Source organism: Calonectris borealis, chromosome 30 (genome assembly GCF_964195595.1).
Source record: "Calonectris borealis chromosome 30, bCalBor7.hap1.2, whole genome shotgun sequence".
NCBI lineage: Eukaryota > Metazoa > Chordata > Aves > Procellariiformes > Procellariidae > Calonectris > Calonectris borealis.
The window spans coordinates 2,942,318-2,959,181 of record NC_134341.1 but is presented as its reverse complement, the minus strand read 5'-3'; the positions used below and the strand labels follow the sequence as shown (position 1 = coordinate 2,959,181).

General features: G+C 70.8%; 3 protein-coding genes across 7 annotated transcripts; 1 reads left to right on the top strand and 2 right to left on the bottom strand.

The window, feature by feature from the left end:
* Positions 1–868: 868 nt before the first annotated feature.
* Positions 869–4,840, bottom strand: LOC142073832 (uridylate-specific endoribonuclease C-like). Of its 2 annotated transcripts, XM_075134055.1 has the most exons (6): positions 4,298–4,840; positions 3,108–3,310; positions 2,897–3,013; positions 1,755–1,861; positions 1,162–1,304; positions 869–1,072 (listed from the first exon to the last, which is right to left on the bottom strand). In XM_075134055.1, the coding sequence occupies exons 1-6, from the start codon at positions 4,564–4,566 to the stop codon at positions 958–960; spliced, it is 954 nt and encodes a 317-aa protein (XP_074990156.1). In that variant the 5' UTR covers positions 4,567–4,840; the 3' UTR covers positions 869–957. The 2 variants fall into 2 exon arrangements, with proteins under 2 accessions (XP_074990156.1, XP_074990157.1); XM_075134056.1 differs by lacking the exon at positions 1,755–1,861.
* A 1,776-nt stretch (positions 4,841–6,616) lies between these two features.
* On the top strand, positions 6,617–9,538 carry TSPAN31 (tetraspanin 31). Of its 3 annotated transcripts, none has more exons than XM_075133995.1 (6): positions 6,617–6,787; positions 7,668–7,835; positions 8,169–8,249; positions 8,517–8,666; positions 8,775–8,900; positions 8,980–9,538. In XM_075133995.1, exons 1-6 carry the CDS (start codon positions 6,725–6,727, stop codon positions 9,052–9,054), a joined length of 663 nt encoding a protein of 220 aa, XP_074990096.1. In that variant the 5' UTR covers positions 6,617–6,724; the 3' UTR covers positions 9,055–9,538. The 3 variants fall into 3 exon arrangements, with proteins under 3 accessions (XP_074990096.1, XP_074990098.1, XP_074990095.1); XM_075133994.1 differs by having other exon boundaries at positions 6,618–6,787; positions 8,772–8,900; XM_075133997.1 differs by lacking the exon at positions 8,517–8,666 and having other exon boundaries at positions 8,772–8,900.
* Positions 9,539–9,668: 130 nt separating this feature from the next.
* Positions 9,669–16,264, bottom strand: CDK4 (cyclin dependent kinase 4). Of its 2 annotated transcripts, none has more exons than XM_075133992.1 (8): positions 16,202–16,264; positions 14,539–14,768; positions 13,447–13,582; positions 13,182–13,349; positions 11,388–11,497; positions 11,123–11,173; positions 10,598–10,733; positions 9,669–10,372 (listed from the first exon to the last, which is right to left on the bottom strand). In XM_075133992.1, exons 2-8 carry the CDS (start codon positions 14,754–14,756, stop codon positions 10,280–10,282), a joined length of 912 nt encoding a protein of 303 aa, XP_074990093.1. In that variant the 5' UTR covers positions 14,757–14,768; positions 16,202–16,264; the 3' UTR covers positions 9,669–10,279. The 2 variants fall into 2 exon arrangements, with proteins under 2 accessions (XP_074990093.1, XP_074990094.1); XM_075133993.1 differs by having other exon boundaries at positions 11,388–11,455.
* Between the last annotated feature and the right edge of the window lie 600 nt (positions 16,265–16,864).

Sequence of the window (16,864 nt, the reverse complement as noted above, 5' to 3'; positions counted from 1 at the left end):
GGCCCGGCACGCCCGCGCCCGCCGCCTCCGGCAGCCCCGCGACGAGTGGGGACGCGGCGGGGAGACAGGGAGGACCTGGCCGGGGCGGAGGAGGGGGACGGGCTGGGGACACGCCAGGGACGCCAGCGGTGGGGAGAGCGGCACGGGAGGGACACGCGGCCGCTGGGACCCACCAGGGACGTGGGCACGCAGGGACACGCACCCACGGGGACACACACGTGCAGGCGGGCGCTGGTTGGGGACACGCCAGGGACATGCGTGCGCTGGGGACACCCCGGGGCAGTTAGACGTGCACCCACGGGAGTCTTGTGCAGTCCCAGACACGCTGGGGACACGTGTGCAGCCACATGGTCATGCTAGGGACATGCATGCAGCCACACAGACACACTGGGGACAGGCGTGAAGCCACATGGACATGCTAGGGACACGTGTGCAGTGACGCAGCCACGCTAGGGTCACGTGTAGTGACAAAGACATGCTAGGGACACATCTGCAGCCACAGAGACATGCTAGGGTCACGTATACAGTGACACGGACACGCTAGGGACATCTGCGTAGCCACACGAACACGCTAAGGACACACGTGCAGCCCTGCGCACCCACAGCCACGCACCCACCAGGCTCACCCCAAAGCCCACGACCCACCCCCACCTCAGGTGGCCCCCACAGGGAGGGGACGGGGGCACCGGGGACGTCCCCGTCCCCAGCCCGCCCCAGGGCCAGGCTCAAGGTGCAGCCCCGCGGCCCTGGGGTGGGGGGGGGTCGGGAGGAAACCGCCCCCCCAGCCACGGCCCCACGGCTTCCCACCACCCTGATGTGGCCGAGCACCCACGGCGGGGGGTCCCAGCACCCACGGGGTGGGGGGGACAACAGCAGGGTCACCGTCCCCTGCCCCCCCCCCCCCCAAGCAGAAGCAGGGAGACGGGGGGCGAGCGGAGGTTTATTGGGTGGGGGGGCTCAGGGGCTGAGGGGGTACGAGGAGGCTACGAAGCGCTGGTTGTCCCCGTAGAAGGAGTTGGCCCAGGAGTAGGTCTGGATGGTGGCGGCTTTGCCCCCCAGGCTCACGTGGCACCTGCGGGGATGGGAACCGTGACCCCCAAAAGCCACGCCGCACCCCGTCGTGTGTGTCCCCCCCCCCCACCTCGTGGGTCCCCAACTCACTGGCGGTCGGGACGGGTCTTGTAGCAGAGGGTGTAGAGGGCCAGGTCGAATTCGGGGCTGGAGCCCATGAAGGTGGAGCCGATGCTCTTGAGATACCCGCTCCAGCGGTACTGCAGGGCCAGGACGTCGGGGAAGGTGGCCCACTGCGGGGAGGGGGACACGCTGGGGAGGGGGGACATGGGGCACGGCCACCAAGGGCACCCTGGGTACGGTCATGGGAGGGAGGGGGACGTTGGGGATGCTCCGGGTGGGGGAGATGGTGGGGGGGGGCGGAGCGGGGAGGGTGGGGACGGGTGATGGGCCACGGGGGTGGGTCACAGGGGTGCTGGGGACAGGGATGGTGGCAGAGTGGGGGGTGAGGACGGTCATGGGAGTTTCTGGGGACGTTATCGGGAGGGGTTAGTGATGACGGGGACCTTGAGGATGGCCACGGAGGAACTGAGACCCGGGGGATGGGCACAAGGGGACAGAGACCCTGCTTGGGGACCCCGCGGGTGCTGGCGGCAGGGATGGGGACCCTGGGGCTGCCAGGAGCCAAGTCCCCGCGGCGACGGCAGCCGTCCCCTCCCCGGTGTCCCCGTCCCCGCACTCACGGGCCCGTCGTAGCTGTAGCTGAGGTAGTTGAGCTGCCCCGAGCGCTCCAGGGCGTAGAGCTGCACCCAGCTGTGGCAGCCCGACACCTTCCCCCGCTTGATCTCCCCTGGGCACGGCAGGTGAGGGGGCGCGTCCCCGTCCCCGGCGGCGTCCCCCACCCGCCCCACGGCCCCCAGCCCCACCTTCCCCGGCCCTTCAGTCCCACAGCCCCTGTCCCGCCAGCTCCTGCCTCCCCGTCCCCCCTGAGCCCCCCCCAGCTCCGTCCTCCCTGTCCCACCGTGTCCCCCGTCTCCATCTGCCATGTCCGTTCTGTGTCCACTTGTCCCATCCTCCCTGTCCCCAACTGTGTCCCCCCACTCCGTCCTCCCTGTCCCCCCACATGCCCTCAGCTCCATCTTCCCCATCTCCCCTGTGTCCCCCCAGCTCCATCCTCCCGGTACCCATCGCATCCCCCCCACTCCATCCTCCCTGTCCCCCCATGTCCCCAGCTCCATCCTCCCCATCCCACCCCATGTCCCCAGCTCCATCCTCCCTGTCCCCCCATGTCCCCAGCTCCACCCTCCCCATCCCACCTCACGTCCCCAGCTCCATCCTCCCCATCCCACCTCACGTCCCCAGCTCCATCTTCCCTGTCCCCCCATGTCCCCAGCTCCATCCTCCCCATCCCACCTCATGTCCCCAGCTCCATCCTCCCCATCCCACCTCATGTCCCCAGCTCCATCCTCCCCATCCCACCTCATGTCCCCAGCTCCATCCTCCCCATCCCACCTCACGTCCCCAGCTCCATCTTCCCTGTCCCCCCATGTCCCCAGCTCCATCCTCCCCATCCCACCTCACGTCCCCAGCTCCATCTTCCCTGTCCCCCCATGTCCCCAGCTCCATCCTCCCCATCCCACCTCAAGTCCCCAGCTCCATCCTCCCCATCCCACCTCATGTTCCAGCTCCATCCTCCCCATCCCACCTCAAGTCCCCAGCTCCATCCTCCCTATCCCACCTCAAGTCCCCAGCTCCATCCTCCCTGTCCCCTCCACACCCCCTCAGCTCCCCATGGTGTCCCCCCACTCCATTATCCCCATCCCCTGTGTCCCCCCAGCTCCACCCTCCCTGTCCCCACGGTGCGTCCCCCCGTCCCCCCCCGTACCGTGGAAGACGTGCTCGAAGCCGGAGGAGTCGAGAGCCTTCCCGCCGGAGCGCGAGTAGAGCCCGAACCACATCTCCTTCAGGTCAGCCCGGAAAGCCTCCTCCGAGGGGTACAGCCCTGGGGGGACAACGCCGCCATGGGGACAGTCACCCCGAAACCGGGACACCCGGCCACCAACCCCCCCCCGGCCCTCCTCATCCTCAACCCCTACCCTTGGCGAGGAAGAAGCTCGTCAGCGTGGCCATGACACGGGTCTGGAAGACGGCGTCGAGGAAGGCCTCCTCCTCGTCCTCCTCCTCGGCTGTCACGGTCTCGTCGTGGCCCGTCACCTCCTCGTAGTTGTCCAGCAGGGCCAGGAAGCGGGAGAAGGTGGGCTGGGAGAAGAGCCGCTCCTCCGCCACGTAGGAGAAGAGCCTGGGGTGCGGGGAGGAGGGGGGTCACGGGGACGGGAAAGGGGCTTTTGGGAAAGGGTTTGGGATGGACGGAGGGACAGGGGATGGAGAGGTGGGATGGAGAGGTGGGATGCAGATGTGGGATGGGGAGGTGTGGGATGGGGAGGTGTGGGATGGAGATGTGGGATGGAGATGTGGAATGGAGATGTGGGATGGGGAGGTGTGGGATGGAGATGTGGGATGGAGATGTGGGATGGAGATGTGGGATGGAGAGATGTGGGATGGGGAGGTGTGGGATGGGGAGATGTGGGATGGGGAGATGTGGGATGGAGATGTGGGATGGAGATGTGGGATGGAGATGTGGGACGGAGATATGTGGGATGGAGATGTGGGATGGAGATGTGGGATGGGGAGGTGTGGGATGGGGAGGTGTGGAATGGAGATGTGGAATGGAGATGTGGGATGGAGAGATGTGGGATGGAGATGTGGGATGGGGAGATGTGGGATGGAGATGTGGGATGGAGATGTGGAACGGAGATGTGGGATGGAGAGATGTGGGATGGAGATGTGGGATGGGGAGATGTGGGATGGAGATGTGGGATGGAGATGTGGGATGAGGAGATGTGGGATGAGGAGATGTGGGATGGAGATGTGGGATGGAGATGTGGGATGGAGATGTGGGATGAGACACACGAGAAGGACAGAAGGATGGGCAGCAGGTGGGTATGGGTGGATGGACAGAAAGACGGCTACGGGTGGCCAGACAGATGGGTGCATGGATGGGAACGTGGGGGCAAGAGGGCGGATAGCCGGACCTGAGGGGCCCGGGCAGACGGACGGATGGACGGAGGGAGGGAGGGAGGCACGGACGGCCAGCCGGACGCGCCGGCAGGCGGGGGTGAGGACGGCCAAGATGGACGGACGGACAGTTGGGTGGACAGATGGGTGGGCGGGTGAAGGAAGGTGCCCAGGGCCCCCCGCCCTGCCCTGCTGCCCCCCCAGCCCCCACCTCTGGGCGGCGTAGTCGGTGCCGGCGCCGGCCTCGTCGGCGGTGACCCGGTGCTGGAGGTGGAGGACGATGTCCCCGCTGCCGGCGCGGTTCACGTCGGCACCGTAGAGCTGCTCCGAGAGGTCCCTCAGCTCCTGCTCCGACACCGAGTCGGCGACGGGGGCCGCGTCCCGCCGCTGCCCCGGGAGGGGGGACGCCAGGCTGGGCCCCCCGTTGCCCCCCGCGCCGGCGAAGGCCAGGAGCCAGAGCAGCCCCAGCGCCGCCGCCATGGTGCTCGGCCGCGCCGGCCCGGCCGGGGGGGTTTATAGCCACCGTTATCGCCGCCGATAACGCCCAAAGGCCAGGCCGGCAGCAGGTGGCCTCGCCGACGAGGGGGGGACCCCAGTGCCCGGGGGGGGGACACGACACCCCGAGCCCGGCCGGGGCAGGTTTGGGGTTCAGCCGTACCCCAAGAACAACCCCGGCTTTATCCAGGCACCGGTCAGACCCCCCCCCGCCTCGGCACGGCTCAGAGCCTGGCCGGCCAAGAGGCAATTTGGGGACCCCCACCCAAATTTTACCCCAGCCCCCCATAGCCATGCAGGGCGGGGGCTTCCCAGCCCCGCTCCTTGGGTGTTTAACACCCCAAAATCCCCGGGGACCCCCCCAGGGAGCGGCCCCATGGCACCCCCCCTTATCGCCGGGGCTGTTTAATGTTTAAGGGACCAAATGTGGCTCCTCCAAGGCCTTCCCAGGGACTGGGGGGGGGCACGGCCCCCCCCCCGGCCTGCCCTACACCCACTTTTGGGGTGAACCACGGGGGTCTTTGGGTACGGGGGGGGGCTTGCAGGGGCTTTAGGGAGGAGATAGGTAGGTTATGGGGGGGCCCGGGGGTGGATTGGGGGGGGCCTATGGGGACCTATGGGTGCCGGGGGGGCTACGGGAGACCATGGGGCAGCCTAAAAGATTGGGGGGCACATAGGGACCTGTACCCCATAGACACCCCCATGGAAGGGGGGGGTCTATGGGGTACGTGGGGGGGGTGTGGGGAACCGTGGGAGGGCTTAGAAGGACTATGGGGGGGCTACGGAGTACTTGGGGGGGCTATAGGGGACTATGGCACAGACTGAAGAAGCTTTGGGGGGGGCCAGAGTCACCTGGGAGCTATAGGGGGCCATGGGGGTGCCTAGGGGTATGTGGGGGGCCATGGGGCAGCCTGGGGGGGGCACAGAGGTCAGGGGAGCCTTGGGGGACTATACAAGGTCTGTGGGACCTGGGGGGGTATGGGGGGGCTTATGGAACCTGGAGGGCTGTAGAGGACCTGGGGGGCTATGGGGGTCCTAGGGGAGCCATGGGGACCTTGGGGGGGGGGGTCTGGAGGATTTGGGGGAATGGGGGGTCCTGGGGGCTAATAGGGGACCTGGGGGTCTATAGGGAACCAGGGAGGCTATAGGGGTCCGGGGGGGCCCTACGTGACCTGGGGCCATGGGGGTGCTGGGGGTGCATGGGGGACCTGGGGCAGGGCTATGGGAGACCAGGGGGGGGGCTATGGGGGTCCTAGGGGACACTGGGGGGCTATGGGAGGTCATGGGGGACCTCGGGGACTGGGGGAGGCCCTAGGGGGCCTACGGGGCTCCTGGGTGGACTATAGGGACCCTGGGGGGGCTGCAGGGCTCCTGGGGGGGCTATAGGGGCCCTGGGGGGAGGCTCTGGGGCTCCTGGGGGAAGGCTATAGGGGCCCTGGGGGGGGGCCTACAGGGCTCCTGGGGGGGGCTATGGGGCTCCTGGGGGGGCTATAGGGGCCCTGGGGGGAGGCTCTGGGGCTCCTGGGGGAAGGCTATAGGGGCCCTGGGGGGGGGCCTACAGGGCTCCTGGGGGGGGCTATGGGGCTCCTGGGGGGGGCTATAGGGGCCCTAAGGGGGCTATGGGGCTCCTGGGGGGCTATAGGAGCCCTGGGGGGGGGGGCTATACGGGCCCTGGGGGGGGCTATAGGGGACCGGGGGGGTATAGGGGCCCTTGGGGGGGGGTTATGGGGCTCCTAGGGGGGCTATAGGGGATCGAGGGGGCTATAGAGGCCCGGGAGCTGGGAGCTATGAGGCTCCTGGGGGGGCTACAGGGGATCGGGGGGGCTATAGGGGACCGGGGGGGGCCCCGGGGCTGCCCCGGGCCCCCACCCCCTCCTCCCGCCTCCGCCATCCGGGCATTCACCCCGGCCGCGGCCTCAGGGCGCGCCGCGCGCATGCGCCGCCCTCACAGCGAACGCTTCCGCCCGTCCTTCCCCGGGCGCATGCGCGAGCTGGGCGGGGCGGTGGGCGGGGCGCGCAGGCGCGGGGCGGTGGGCGGGGCGCGCAGGCGCGGTGCGGCGCTGGGCGCGGGGCCGGGATTTAAAGGGGCCGGAGCGGCCGGGGCTGCCCTGCTCCCCCCCCCCGCCCCCCGCCACCCCCCGCCATGGTGTGCGGCGGCTTCGCCTGCTCCCGCAACGCGCTCTGCGCCCTCAACGTGGTCTACGTGGTGAGCGGGGCCGGGGGGGCCCCTCCTCGGCCGGGGCTGGGGCCTGCAAGGGGGAACCCGCCCAGGTGTGGGGCTGGGGGGCCTGGCTCCCCCCCCCCGGGGGGGTTTGGGGTCCCCCCTGCTCTGGGGTGCTGGGACCCCCCCCCAGCTTGGGGGGGTGGGGTGGCATTATTGGGTCCCCCCTTCAAAGGGTGAGGAGGGGGTGTCTGGGACCCCCCGGGGGGGGTCAGCGCCTGCTGGGGGGGGGCGGGGTCCCCTGTGGTCCCTAGGGCGGGGCGGGGGGTGCCCGAGACCCGCAAGTGGGGAGCGGGGTCAAAGGTCACACACACACACCCCCCCCCCCCCATGTCCGTGTCCCTGCGCCAGCCCCGGCCTCGTCCCCCCACGGACCCCAACTGGCCTGGGGGGGGCTCGGGGGGGGCCCGGCTGCCCCCGGCCCCTCTGAGCTGTGGGTCTGGGGGGGGCTGTGCCCACCCCCCCCCCCGGGCACCTCGGGCTGTGTCCCCCTGTGTGTCCCCCCCACCCTGGGGACCTCGCCCTGGCCCCCCCAGGTTGTGGTGTCCGTCCCCCCCCCCCCCCCCAAATGGTCCTGGGGACCTCGGGCCAGCCCCCCCCGCCCCAGTGACCCTGGGGACCTCACCCCAACCCCAAGGACTTGGGGAGGTGACAGCACCGGGGGGGGGACAGCCACAGCCCTTGGGGGGGGGGACACACACTGTGACACCCCCACCGCTGCCCCGGGGGGGTGGGGATGAGCCTCCCGTGAACCCAGTTCCCCCAGTAGCAACACCCAACTGGGGAAACTGAGGCAGGGTAACACTGGGGTACCCCCCGCCCGAGGTGGAGGGGGGGGTCCCCAAGTGACAACCCCCCCCCCCAGCTGGTGGGGCTGCTGCTGATCGGGGTGGCCGCCTGGGGCAAGGGCTTCGGCATCGTCTCCAGCATCCACCTCATCGGCGGCGTCATCGCCGTCGGCGTCTTCCTCCTCCTCATCGCCATCGTGGGGCTGGTGGGGGCCGTCCACCACCACCAGGTCATGCTCTTCTTCGTATCCTTTCGTGGGGGGGGGGCACGCACGAGACCCTCCCCACCTCGGTGTCCCCAACGTGCCCCTCTGTGTCCTCCCATGGACAGCCCTAAAAATATTTGTTGGGGGGGGCTGGGTACCCCTGTTTTGGGGGGGGGGGGGGGGCACAGGGGAGGTGTCCTTGAAGTTCCACCACCCGGGACAGGAGGAGCTTCAGCCTCTGCTTCCCCCCCCTCCCCGCCGTGGGCAGAGGGACCCCCGGGGGGTTTGTGGGGTGACATTCAGAGCTGGGGGGGTCCTGGTGCCCCCCCCCCCGGCATATCCAGGCACCCCCCTTGACTCCGGCCCCCCCAGTACATGATCATCCTCGGCCTCGTCTTCGTCTTCCAGTTCGGCGTCTCCTGCTCCTGCCTGGCCATCAACAGGAGCAGGCAGGTGAGTCCTGCCCGCACCCCTGCCCGCACCCCCCCAGGGGGGCACATTGCACCCCCCTCCCCCAGCCCCATGCAAGCCCTGGGGGGGTCCGCAACCCCCCAAGCTGAGCACAAGGATGGGGTGGGGACCCCCCCTCCCAACCCTTGCCGGTGCCTCCCCGCCGGGGGGGTTGTCCCCATGGTGCGGGGGGACACAGATGGGGATGGGGGGGTCATTGACTGAATTCTGGGGGGGGGGTCCCTGCCCGGTGCCCCCCCCCCGCCACAGGAGGGGCTCTTCAGCTCGGCTTGGTCCATCCTGAGCAACGAGACGAAGACGGAGCTGGAGCGGCGGCTGGATTGCTGCGGGCTGCTCAACCGCAGCGCCGACCCCCCCGCCGCCCGCGCCTTCCAGGCCGACTTCCACGCCTGCCCCGCCGTGAGTTGGGGGGGGTTGGGGTCCCCCAAAACTCCTCTGCCCCCCCCCCCCCCCCCTCCCAGCCACTTACCCAATCTCTTTTACCTCTCCCCCCCCCCCCCCAAGAAGTGCAAGACCCTCCTGGGCAAAGACCCCCGCGCCAAGTGCCCGACCTGCGGCGAGAAGATGCTCCAGCACTCGGACGAAGCCCTGAAGATTTTGGGGGGGGTCGGGCTCTTCTTCAGCTTCACGGAGGTAAGAAAGGGGGGGTCAGGGGGAGTCCCACACACTTAGGGGGGGGCTGCAGTGACACCCCCCCCCCCTTCTCTTGCAGATCCTGGGAGTGTGGCTGGCCATGCGCTACCGCAACCAGAAAGACCCCCGGGCCAACCCCAGCGCCTTCCTATAGCCGGGGGGGGGGCCACGTCCCTGCTGGGGGGGTGTGGGGGACCCCCCCCACGTCCCCCAGCCGCCGATCGGCTGCCCCCCGCGGCCGCATGAAGCCTTGGGCACGTGGCAGCCCCCGCCCCCCCCCCCACCCAGGGCAGACGGTGGCTGGTGGCAACCCTGGGGGGCGGCCACGGCCACCCCCATGCTGGGAGGGGACACCGTGCCAGGACCCCCAGCCAACACCCCCCCCACCCCCATCCCAGTCCCATCCCCCCCCAAACTGGTGCATACTGGTTATTTATACACCGCAAAGGGGACGAGCACCTCACGGCGTCCCCCCCCCCCCACCCAGCCTGGCCCTGGGAGGGCACCCACTGCCCCCCCACGCTGCCGGGGTGGGGGGGGGCAGGGTGGCATGTCCCATCCCCGTGTCCCCCCCCCCTCCCCTCCTCGCCACCGCAGGGACGTCACCGTGTCCCCCCTCAAATAAAGCCCTCCAGCGACTCCGGCTCCGGCTCTCCGTGGGGCGGGACCCCCACCCTGCCGTGGGGCGGGACCCCCACCCTGCCGTGGGGCGGGACCCCCCTGTGTCACCCCCCCCTCCCCTGACACACGAGAGGCGGGCGAGGAGGTGGGCGGGGGGGGGCGGGGGCGCTGCCCGCACCCCTTTATTAGCAAAGAAGTGGGGCGCCCATCCCTGTGCCCCTCCCCCCAAATCCCCACCCCCACCCCCCCTTGCACGAGGGCTCCCCGTGGGCCCCCCCCCGGCTCCGTCGTGCGAGCAGAGCACCAGTGCAGGGAAGCGTTGACGTCCCTCGCACGCGGCTCGCACGAGGATGGGGGGGGGGGCTACGTCCTTCCAGCTCGCACGAGGACCGGGGGGGGGGGTCACCTCCCCCTTGCACGAGGATGGGGGGGCCACATCCTTCTTGCACGAGGATGGGGGGGGGCCGCCTCCTTCCAGCACCCGCCTCGCACGAGGACGGGGGGGGGGGGGGCACATCCTGCTTGCACGAGGGGGTGCTCCAGCTCCCTCGTGCGAGGGGGGGGGGGTCCCCAGGCACTCAGCAGGAGCCAGACCCCGTGCGAGCCCCTCGCACGCCCCCGGGGCTGGGAACGGCTCCGTTCCCCGTGTCCGTAACCGCGGGGGTGCAGCAGGGTGACCCCCAACCCCAAATACAAGGGGGGGGCCCCCCCCCCCCCCAAATCCAGTCCTGGGTGCCCCCCCCGGGGGGGGGTGGGTGCTACCCCTCGCCCGCCCCCCGGTCCTGGAGGTAGAGGTGCCGCAGGGCGTCGTAGGCCGAGATCCGCTTGTAGGGGTTGAAGGTCAACATCGCCTGGGGGGGGGGACACGGGGACACGTCAGGGGACACGGGGGGGGGGGTCATCACCGTCACCCCCCGCCCCATGCACCCAAAGGGGCCTGCAGAGCTCAGGGTGTGATATCGTGTGTGTCCCCCCAAGACACCCGTGTCCCCCCGGTGTCCCTGTCCCCCCCCCAAGTGTCCCTGTCCCCCCCCCAGTGTCCCTGTCCCCCCCCCAGTGTCCCCCCCCCGTCTCACCAGCAGGAGCTGGGTCCCCAGCGGCTCCATCTCGGGGACGAAGCCCTCGACGGGCTGGGGGGGGCGGGCGGGGAAGGCGCAGCGGGGCAGGGCCACGTCCAGGGGCCAGTCGTCCTCCACGGGGAGCCCGATCATGCTGGGGGGGGGACGCAGGGTAAGGGGGGGGGACCCCGCTCCTAGCCCTGTCCCAGACCCCCCAACACACCCCAGGACCCCCAGCCCCATCTCAGATCCTGCCCCCCCCCACCCAGGACCGCAGCCCTGTCCCAGCCGCCCCCCCCCGACCCCCAGCTCCCCCTAAACATCCCCCCCCCCACCCCCACACCCCACCTTGGGACCCCCAGCCCCCCCCAAAACTACCCCCCTCACCCCCCAACGCCATCCCAGCCCCCCAGCCCAGGACCCTCAGCTCCCCTAAAACAACCCCCCAACAGCCCCCACCTTGGGACCCCCCAGCCCCATCCCAGCCCCCCCCCAACACCCCCAGCCCCATCTCGGGCCCCCCCCAGCCCCCCAAAAACTCACTCAAAAATCTTGCCCAGCTGATCGGCCTCCGAGTTACCGCAGAAAAGTGGCCTGGGGGGGGGGGGGGGGACACCAGGATGTCACCAGGGCAGGGGGGGACACAGGGACACCCCCCCCCCCCCCCCCGCGGCTCACCCCCAGGTGAGGGGCAACCCGACCATCCCCACCAGCAGCACCCTGGGGACCCACACCAGTGTCCCCTGGTGTGTCCCCCCCCACGGTGTCGTGTCCCCCCCCCCCCCGTGGTGTCCCCCCCCCCACTCACTTCCTCCGGAACATCTCGGCGAAGATGCAGCCCACGCTCCACATGTCCACGGGCGTCGCGTAGGTCGACTGCAGCAGCACCTCGGGCGCCCGGTACCACAGCGTCACCACCTGCCGCGGCACCGGCACCCGCTCAGCCGGCCCCACGGCCACCCGGCCCCACGGCCACCCCGGCCCCACGGCTGCGTGAGCCGGGGGTCACCCGGCCCCACGGCGTCCCAGCTTCACAGTTACGTCAGCCCCACGGCCACCCAGACCCGGGAGCCACAGCTCCCACCGCCCACGGCAACCCACAGCTACCTGGGGTCATGGGCAACCCCGCCTGTGGCCACCAGGACACCCAGCCCCAGAGCCACCTGGCCCTATGGCCACCCAACTCCATGGCCAACTTGCTCTAGAGCCACCCTGGACCCACAGCTCCCTGGGTTCATGGGTAACCCAACCCATGGCCACCAGGACCCATGGCCACCAGGACCCATGGCCACCAGGACCCACAGCAACCCAGATCTGAGCTTACCTGGGACCCACAGCTCCCTGGGGTCATGGCCAACACGACCCGTAGCTACCAGGCCACCCAGCCCCAGAGCCGCCTGGCCCTGTGGCCACCCAGCTCTGTGGCCAACTTGCTCTAGAGCCACCCTGGACCCACAGCTCCCTGGGTTCATGGGTAACCAGGACCCATGGCAACCCAGATCTGAGTCTACCTGGGACCCACAGCTCCCTGGGGTCATGGGCAACCCAACCTGTGGCCACCAGGACACCCAGCCCCAGAGCCACCTGGCCCTATGGCCACCCAGCTCTGTGGCCAACTTGCTCTAGAGCCACCCTGGACCCACAGCTCCCTGGGCTCATGGGTAACCCAACCCATGGCCACCAGGACCCATGGCCACCAGGACCCACGGCAACCCAGATCTGAGCCCACCTGGGACCCACAGCTCCCTGGGTTCATGGGCAATCCAGCCTGTGGCCACCAGGACACCCAGCCCCACAGCCACCTGGCCCTGTGGCCAACTTGCTCTAGAGCCACCCTGGACCCACAGCTCCCTGGGTTCATGGGTAACCTGGACCCATGGCAACCCAGATCTGAGTCTACCTGGGACCCACAGCTCCCTGGGGTCATGGGCAACCCAACCTGTGGCCACCAGGACACCCAGCCCCAGAGCCACCTGGCCCTATGGCCACCCAGCTCTGTGGCCAACTTGCTCTAGAGCCACCCTGGACCCACAGCTCCTTGGGGTCATGGCCAACACAACCCATGGTCACCAGGGTCACCCAGCTCCACATCAAGTTCTGGGTGGTCCTACAGCCACCCAGATTTGTAGACACCAGTTCTGGAGCCACCCATGACCAACCACCCTATGGATTCACAGCCAAACCTGACCCACGGCCACCAGGACCCTCGGCAACCCAGATCTGAGCCTACCTGGCACCCACAGCTCCTTGGGGTCATGGCCAACACGACCCATAGCTACCAGGCCACCCAGCCCCAGAGCCACCTGGCCCTGTGGCCACCCAATTCCATGGCCAACTCGCTCTAGAGCCACCAAGGACCCACAGGTCCCTGAGTTCATGGGCAACCTGACCCGTGGCCACCAGGACCCATGGCCACCCAGATCTCCGCTCACCTGGGACCCACAGCTCCTTGGGTTCATGGCCAACACGACTCGTGGCCAACACGACCCATGGCCAACGCGACCCAGGGTCACCAAGATCTGATCCTACCTGTGACCCACAGCTCCTGCCACCCAGCCCCACGGCCCCTGGCACCCACACACCACCCCCCCCAACCACGCACCACGGGGGTCAGGGCCATCTGGCAGCTGTAGATGCGGGCCAGGCCGAAGTCGGCCAGCTTGACCTGCCCGCTGCTGGTCACCAGGATGTTCTCGGGCTTGAGGTCCCGGTGCACGATGCAGTTCGAGTGGAGGAAGTCGAGGCCACGGAGGAACTGACGCATCAGGTCCTGGGGGGTGACAGCGCTGGCGTGAGGACCCCCCGCCCCAAGTCCTCGGCCCCCTCGCCACGGCCCCCCCCCCCAAGTCCTCGGTCCCTTGACCCGCCTTGATGGTGTCGAGGGGCAGCCCGGGCGCAGGCGCCTTGTCCAGGTAGGTCTTCAGGTCCTGGTCCACGTGCTCGAAGACCAGCGTCACCTTGGTCTCGCGCTCGGTCCGCGCGGTGGCACAGACGTCCATCAGCCTGGGGACGGGGGCGGGGGGGCAGGGGGTCAGCGGGGTGACCCCCATCGCCGCTCCCTGCCCCCCATCCAGGAGATGCGAGGGTGGGAGATGGTCCCACCTCCTGTCCCCCCACCGGGGAGGGCAGGGGGTCAGTGGGGTGACCCCCATCCAGGAGATGTGAGGGTGGGAGATGGTCCCACCTCCTGTCCCCCCACCGGGGGGGGGCAGGGGGTCAGTGGGGTGACCCCCATCCAGGAGATGCGAGGGTGGGAGATGGTCCCACCTCCTGTCCCCCCACCGGGGGGGGGGCAGGGGGTCAGTGGGGTGACCCCCATCCAGGAGATGCGAGGGTGGGAGATGGTCCCACCTCCTGTCCCCCCACCCCGTGGCCACAGGGCAGGAGGTGGTGCCTGTCCCTTGTCCTCCACCCCATGGCTGTGGGGCAGAACCATGGGGTGAAGCCAACAAGCAGGAGATGGCTCCTGTCCCCCCCAACCCATGGTTGTGGGGCAGGAGATGTCATCTACCCCGTCCCCCACCCCATGGCTACCGAGCAGAACCACCTATGAAGCCAAGAGGCAGCAGACGGTGCCTGGCCCCCACCCCACCGCCATGGGACACGACCGTGGGGCAGGAGATGACGCAAAGCCCCTTAGCCCCCAAGCATGGCCATGGGGCAGGAGATGTCGGCCGTCCCCTGTCCCCCACCCCATGGCCATGGAACAGGACCATGGGGTGAAGCCAAGAAGCAGGAGGAGGCACCCATCACCCCAACCCACAGCTGTGGGGCAGGAGATGGCCTCTCCTCCGTCCCCCCACCCCATGACCTTGGGACAAGCCCACGGGGCAGGAGACCACGCAAAACCCCTTAAACCCCCAAGCACGACCACGGCGCAAGACGCGGTGGCCTCCCCCGTGCCTCGCCGTGGGGCAGCGCCGTGGGGCAGCGCCGTGGGGCAGCGCCGTGGGGCTGACCGGACGATGTTGGGGTGGTCGAAGTGCTCGAGGCGCTTGAGCAGGGCCACCTCGCGGACGGTGCTGAGGGGGAGCCCGTTCTCCGTCGTCTGCACCCGCACGTTCTTCAGGGCCACGAACTTGCCGCTCTGCAGGTCCCGCGCCTTGTAGACGGTGCCGTAGGCGCCCACGCCGATCTCCGCCACCGGCTCGTACTGCGCCCGCCCCTCCTGCGCCATCCTGCCGCGGCCCTGCGCCGCCCGTCAGCCGCCGCCCGCGCCCGCTGCGAGACCCCCGGCACCCCCCAAGCGCCCCCCCCCCCAGCACCTGCCAGCCGCCACCCAGCACCCCCGCACACCCCCCTGGCACCCAGCACCCCCAGCACCCAGCACCCCACACCTCTGGCACCCAGCACCCCCAGCACCCAGCACCCCCAGCACCCAGCACCCCACACCTCTGGCACCCAGCACCCCCAGCACCCAGCACCCCACACCCCTGGCACCCAGCATCCCCAGCACCCAGCACCCCCCGGCACCCAGCACCCCCAGCACCCAGCACCCCACACCCCTGGCACCCAGCATCCCCAGCACCCAGCACCCCACACCCCTGGCACCCAGCACCCCCAGCACCCAGCACCCCACACCCCTGGCACCCAGCACCTCCAGCACCCAGCACCCCCTGGCACCCAGCACCCAGCACCCCACACCCCCTGGCACCCCGCACCCCCAGCACCCAGCACCCCACACCCCCCGGCACCCAGCACCCCCAGCACCCAGCACCCCACACCCCCTGGCACCCAGCACCCCCAGCACCCCACACCCCCTGGCACCCAGCACCCCCAGCACCCAGCACCCCACACCCCCTGGCACCCAGCACCCAGCACCCCACACCCCCCAGCACCCCGTGTCCCACAACTCCTGGCACCCAGCACCCCTCAGCGAGACCCCCAGCACCCCAAAACCCCCAGCACCCTGGCCGCGCCCCTCTGGCCCCCACCAGCCGGCACCCGGCACCCCACAACCCCCCACCACCCCGTACCCCACATCCCCCAGCACCCATCGCCCACAAGTCCCCTGGCACCCAGCACCCCACACCCCCCTGCACCCCAAACCCCCCCGCACCCAGTACCCCTGGGTACCCAGCACAGGCCAGCGCCCAGCCCCCTGGGACCCCTGGGACCCCCCACCCAGCACCCAGCACCAACCCCCCCCAGCACCCAACTGGCAGCCGGCACCCCCAACCCCTGGCACCCCCAACCCCTGGCACCCCCCAACCAGCACCCCGCGACCCCCAACACCTGACAACCAGCACCCCCACCCCCCCCCAGCACCCCCCAACCCTCGGCACCCCCCAAGCAGCCCCCCCCCATTCAGCACCCAGCACCCCACAACCAGCACCCCCCAACTGGCCCCAGCACCCCACAACGCCCAGCACCCACTGACCAGCAGCCAGCACCCCCCCACCAGCCCCCCCCCCTTCAGCCCCCCCAATCCCCCCCCCGCGACCCTACAATAACAACCGCCGGGGCCGCCCCCTCCCCCACTGCCACGCGTGGAAGGGGGCAGGGACCCCCCAGGGGGGTGCGGGGGGGGGGGGGTGCGTGTAAAGGGGGGGAGGGGCACCCGCGTGGCCGGGGCTCGCGCGTGGGGGGGGGGCACGTGCGCGGGGGGGCCCCGGGACTCACCGGGCGGCGGCGCGCGGGACTCGGCGGCGCGGGCCGGGCGGGGGGCGGGGCTGGAGGACCGGAACCAGCGAGAGGGGCCGGCCGGAAGGGCCGGGGGGGGGGGAGGGACTCGGACGCCTGGGTCCCCCGGGGGAGGGGCAGCCCCGCACGCGTGGGTCCCTCCGCGACTCCCCTGGGGGGGAGGGGCCCGCACGCCGGGGTCCCTGGTGGGGGAGGGGTCCCTCCCGGGGGTGGGGGAGGGGCTGTGTCCCCCGGGGGGGACGGGGGGGGGGGGGGCGCCCCCGGCCGGGCTCGAACCCGCGGTCCCCGCGGCCCCGCGGCGCCCCCTGGCGGCCCCGGCGGGAGCACCGGGAGGGACACGCGGGACGGCGGGACACGGGGGGGGACGGTGCCCGTGGGGGCACGCGGGACCCCGGGACACGCGTGGCTCCAGGACAGGCGGTGCCGTGGGGGGGGTGGGGGTGGGACGGGCCAGGACACGCGTGTGCAGCGACGCGACCCACGGGCACGGACACGCTCCGTGCACGCCCCGCCCACCTCCCCCCACCCCCGCTCCAACACCCCACGGTGCCGGCCCCCGCCCCGTGCCCGAGCTGCTGCCCCCGGGTGTGGGGGGACAGGGGGCTGGGGGACACGGGCCGTGGGAGGGGGACACGGGACTGC

What these genes read in the sequence shown, in the direction of transcription:
- LOC142073832 (XM_075134055.1), bottom strand. Translation starts at nt 4,566, where the DNA reads ATGGCGGCGGCGCTGGGGCTGCTCTGGCTCCTGGCCTTCGCCGGCGCG. An exon ending in ACCGACTACGCCGCCCAGAG is followed by an intron (nt 3,311 to 4,297) that starts GTGGGGGCTGGG and finishes CCCGCACCCCAG; the next exon opens with GCTCTTCTCCTACGTGGCGG. An exon ending in GCTACAGCTACGACGGGCCC is followed by an intron (nt 1,305 to 1,754) that starts GTGAGTGCGGGG and finishes CCCTCCCCGCAG; the next exon opens with TGGGCCACCTTCCCCGACGT.
- CDK4 (XM_075133992.1), bottom strand. Translation starts at nt 14,756, where the DNA reads ATGGCGCAGGAGGGGCGGGCGCAGTACGAGCCGGTGGCGGAGATCGGC. An exon ending in GCCGAGATGTTCCGGAGGAA is followed by an intron (nt 11,174 to 11,387) that starts GTGAGTGGGGGG and finishes CCCCCCCCCCAG; the next exon opens with GCCACTTTTCTGCGGTAACT. An exon ending in TGGGGACCCAGCTCCTGCTG is followed by an intron (nt 10,373 to 10,597) that starts GTGAGACGGGGG and finishes CCCCCCCCCCAG; the next exon opens with GCGATGTTGACCTTCAACCC.
- TSPAN31 (XM_075133994.1), top strand. Translation starts at nt 6,725, where the DNA reads ATGGTGTGCGGCGGCTTCGCCTGCTCCCGCAACGCGCTCTGCGCCCTC. An exon ending in CCATCAACAGGAGCAGGCAG is followed by an intron (nt 8,250 to 8,516) that starts GTGAGTCCTGCC and finishes CCCCCGCCACAG; the next exon opens with GAGGGGCTCTTCAGCTCGGC. An exon ending in TCTTCTTCAGCTTCACGGAG is followed by an intron (nt 8,901 to 8,979) that starts GTAAGAAAGGGG and finishes CTTCTCTTGCAG; the next exon opens with ATCCTGGGAGTGTGGCTGGC.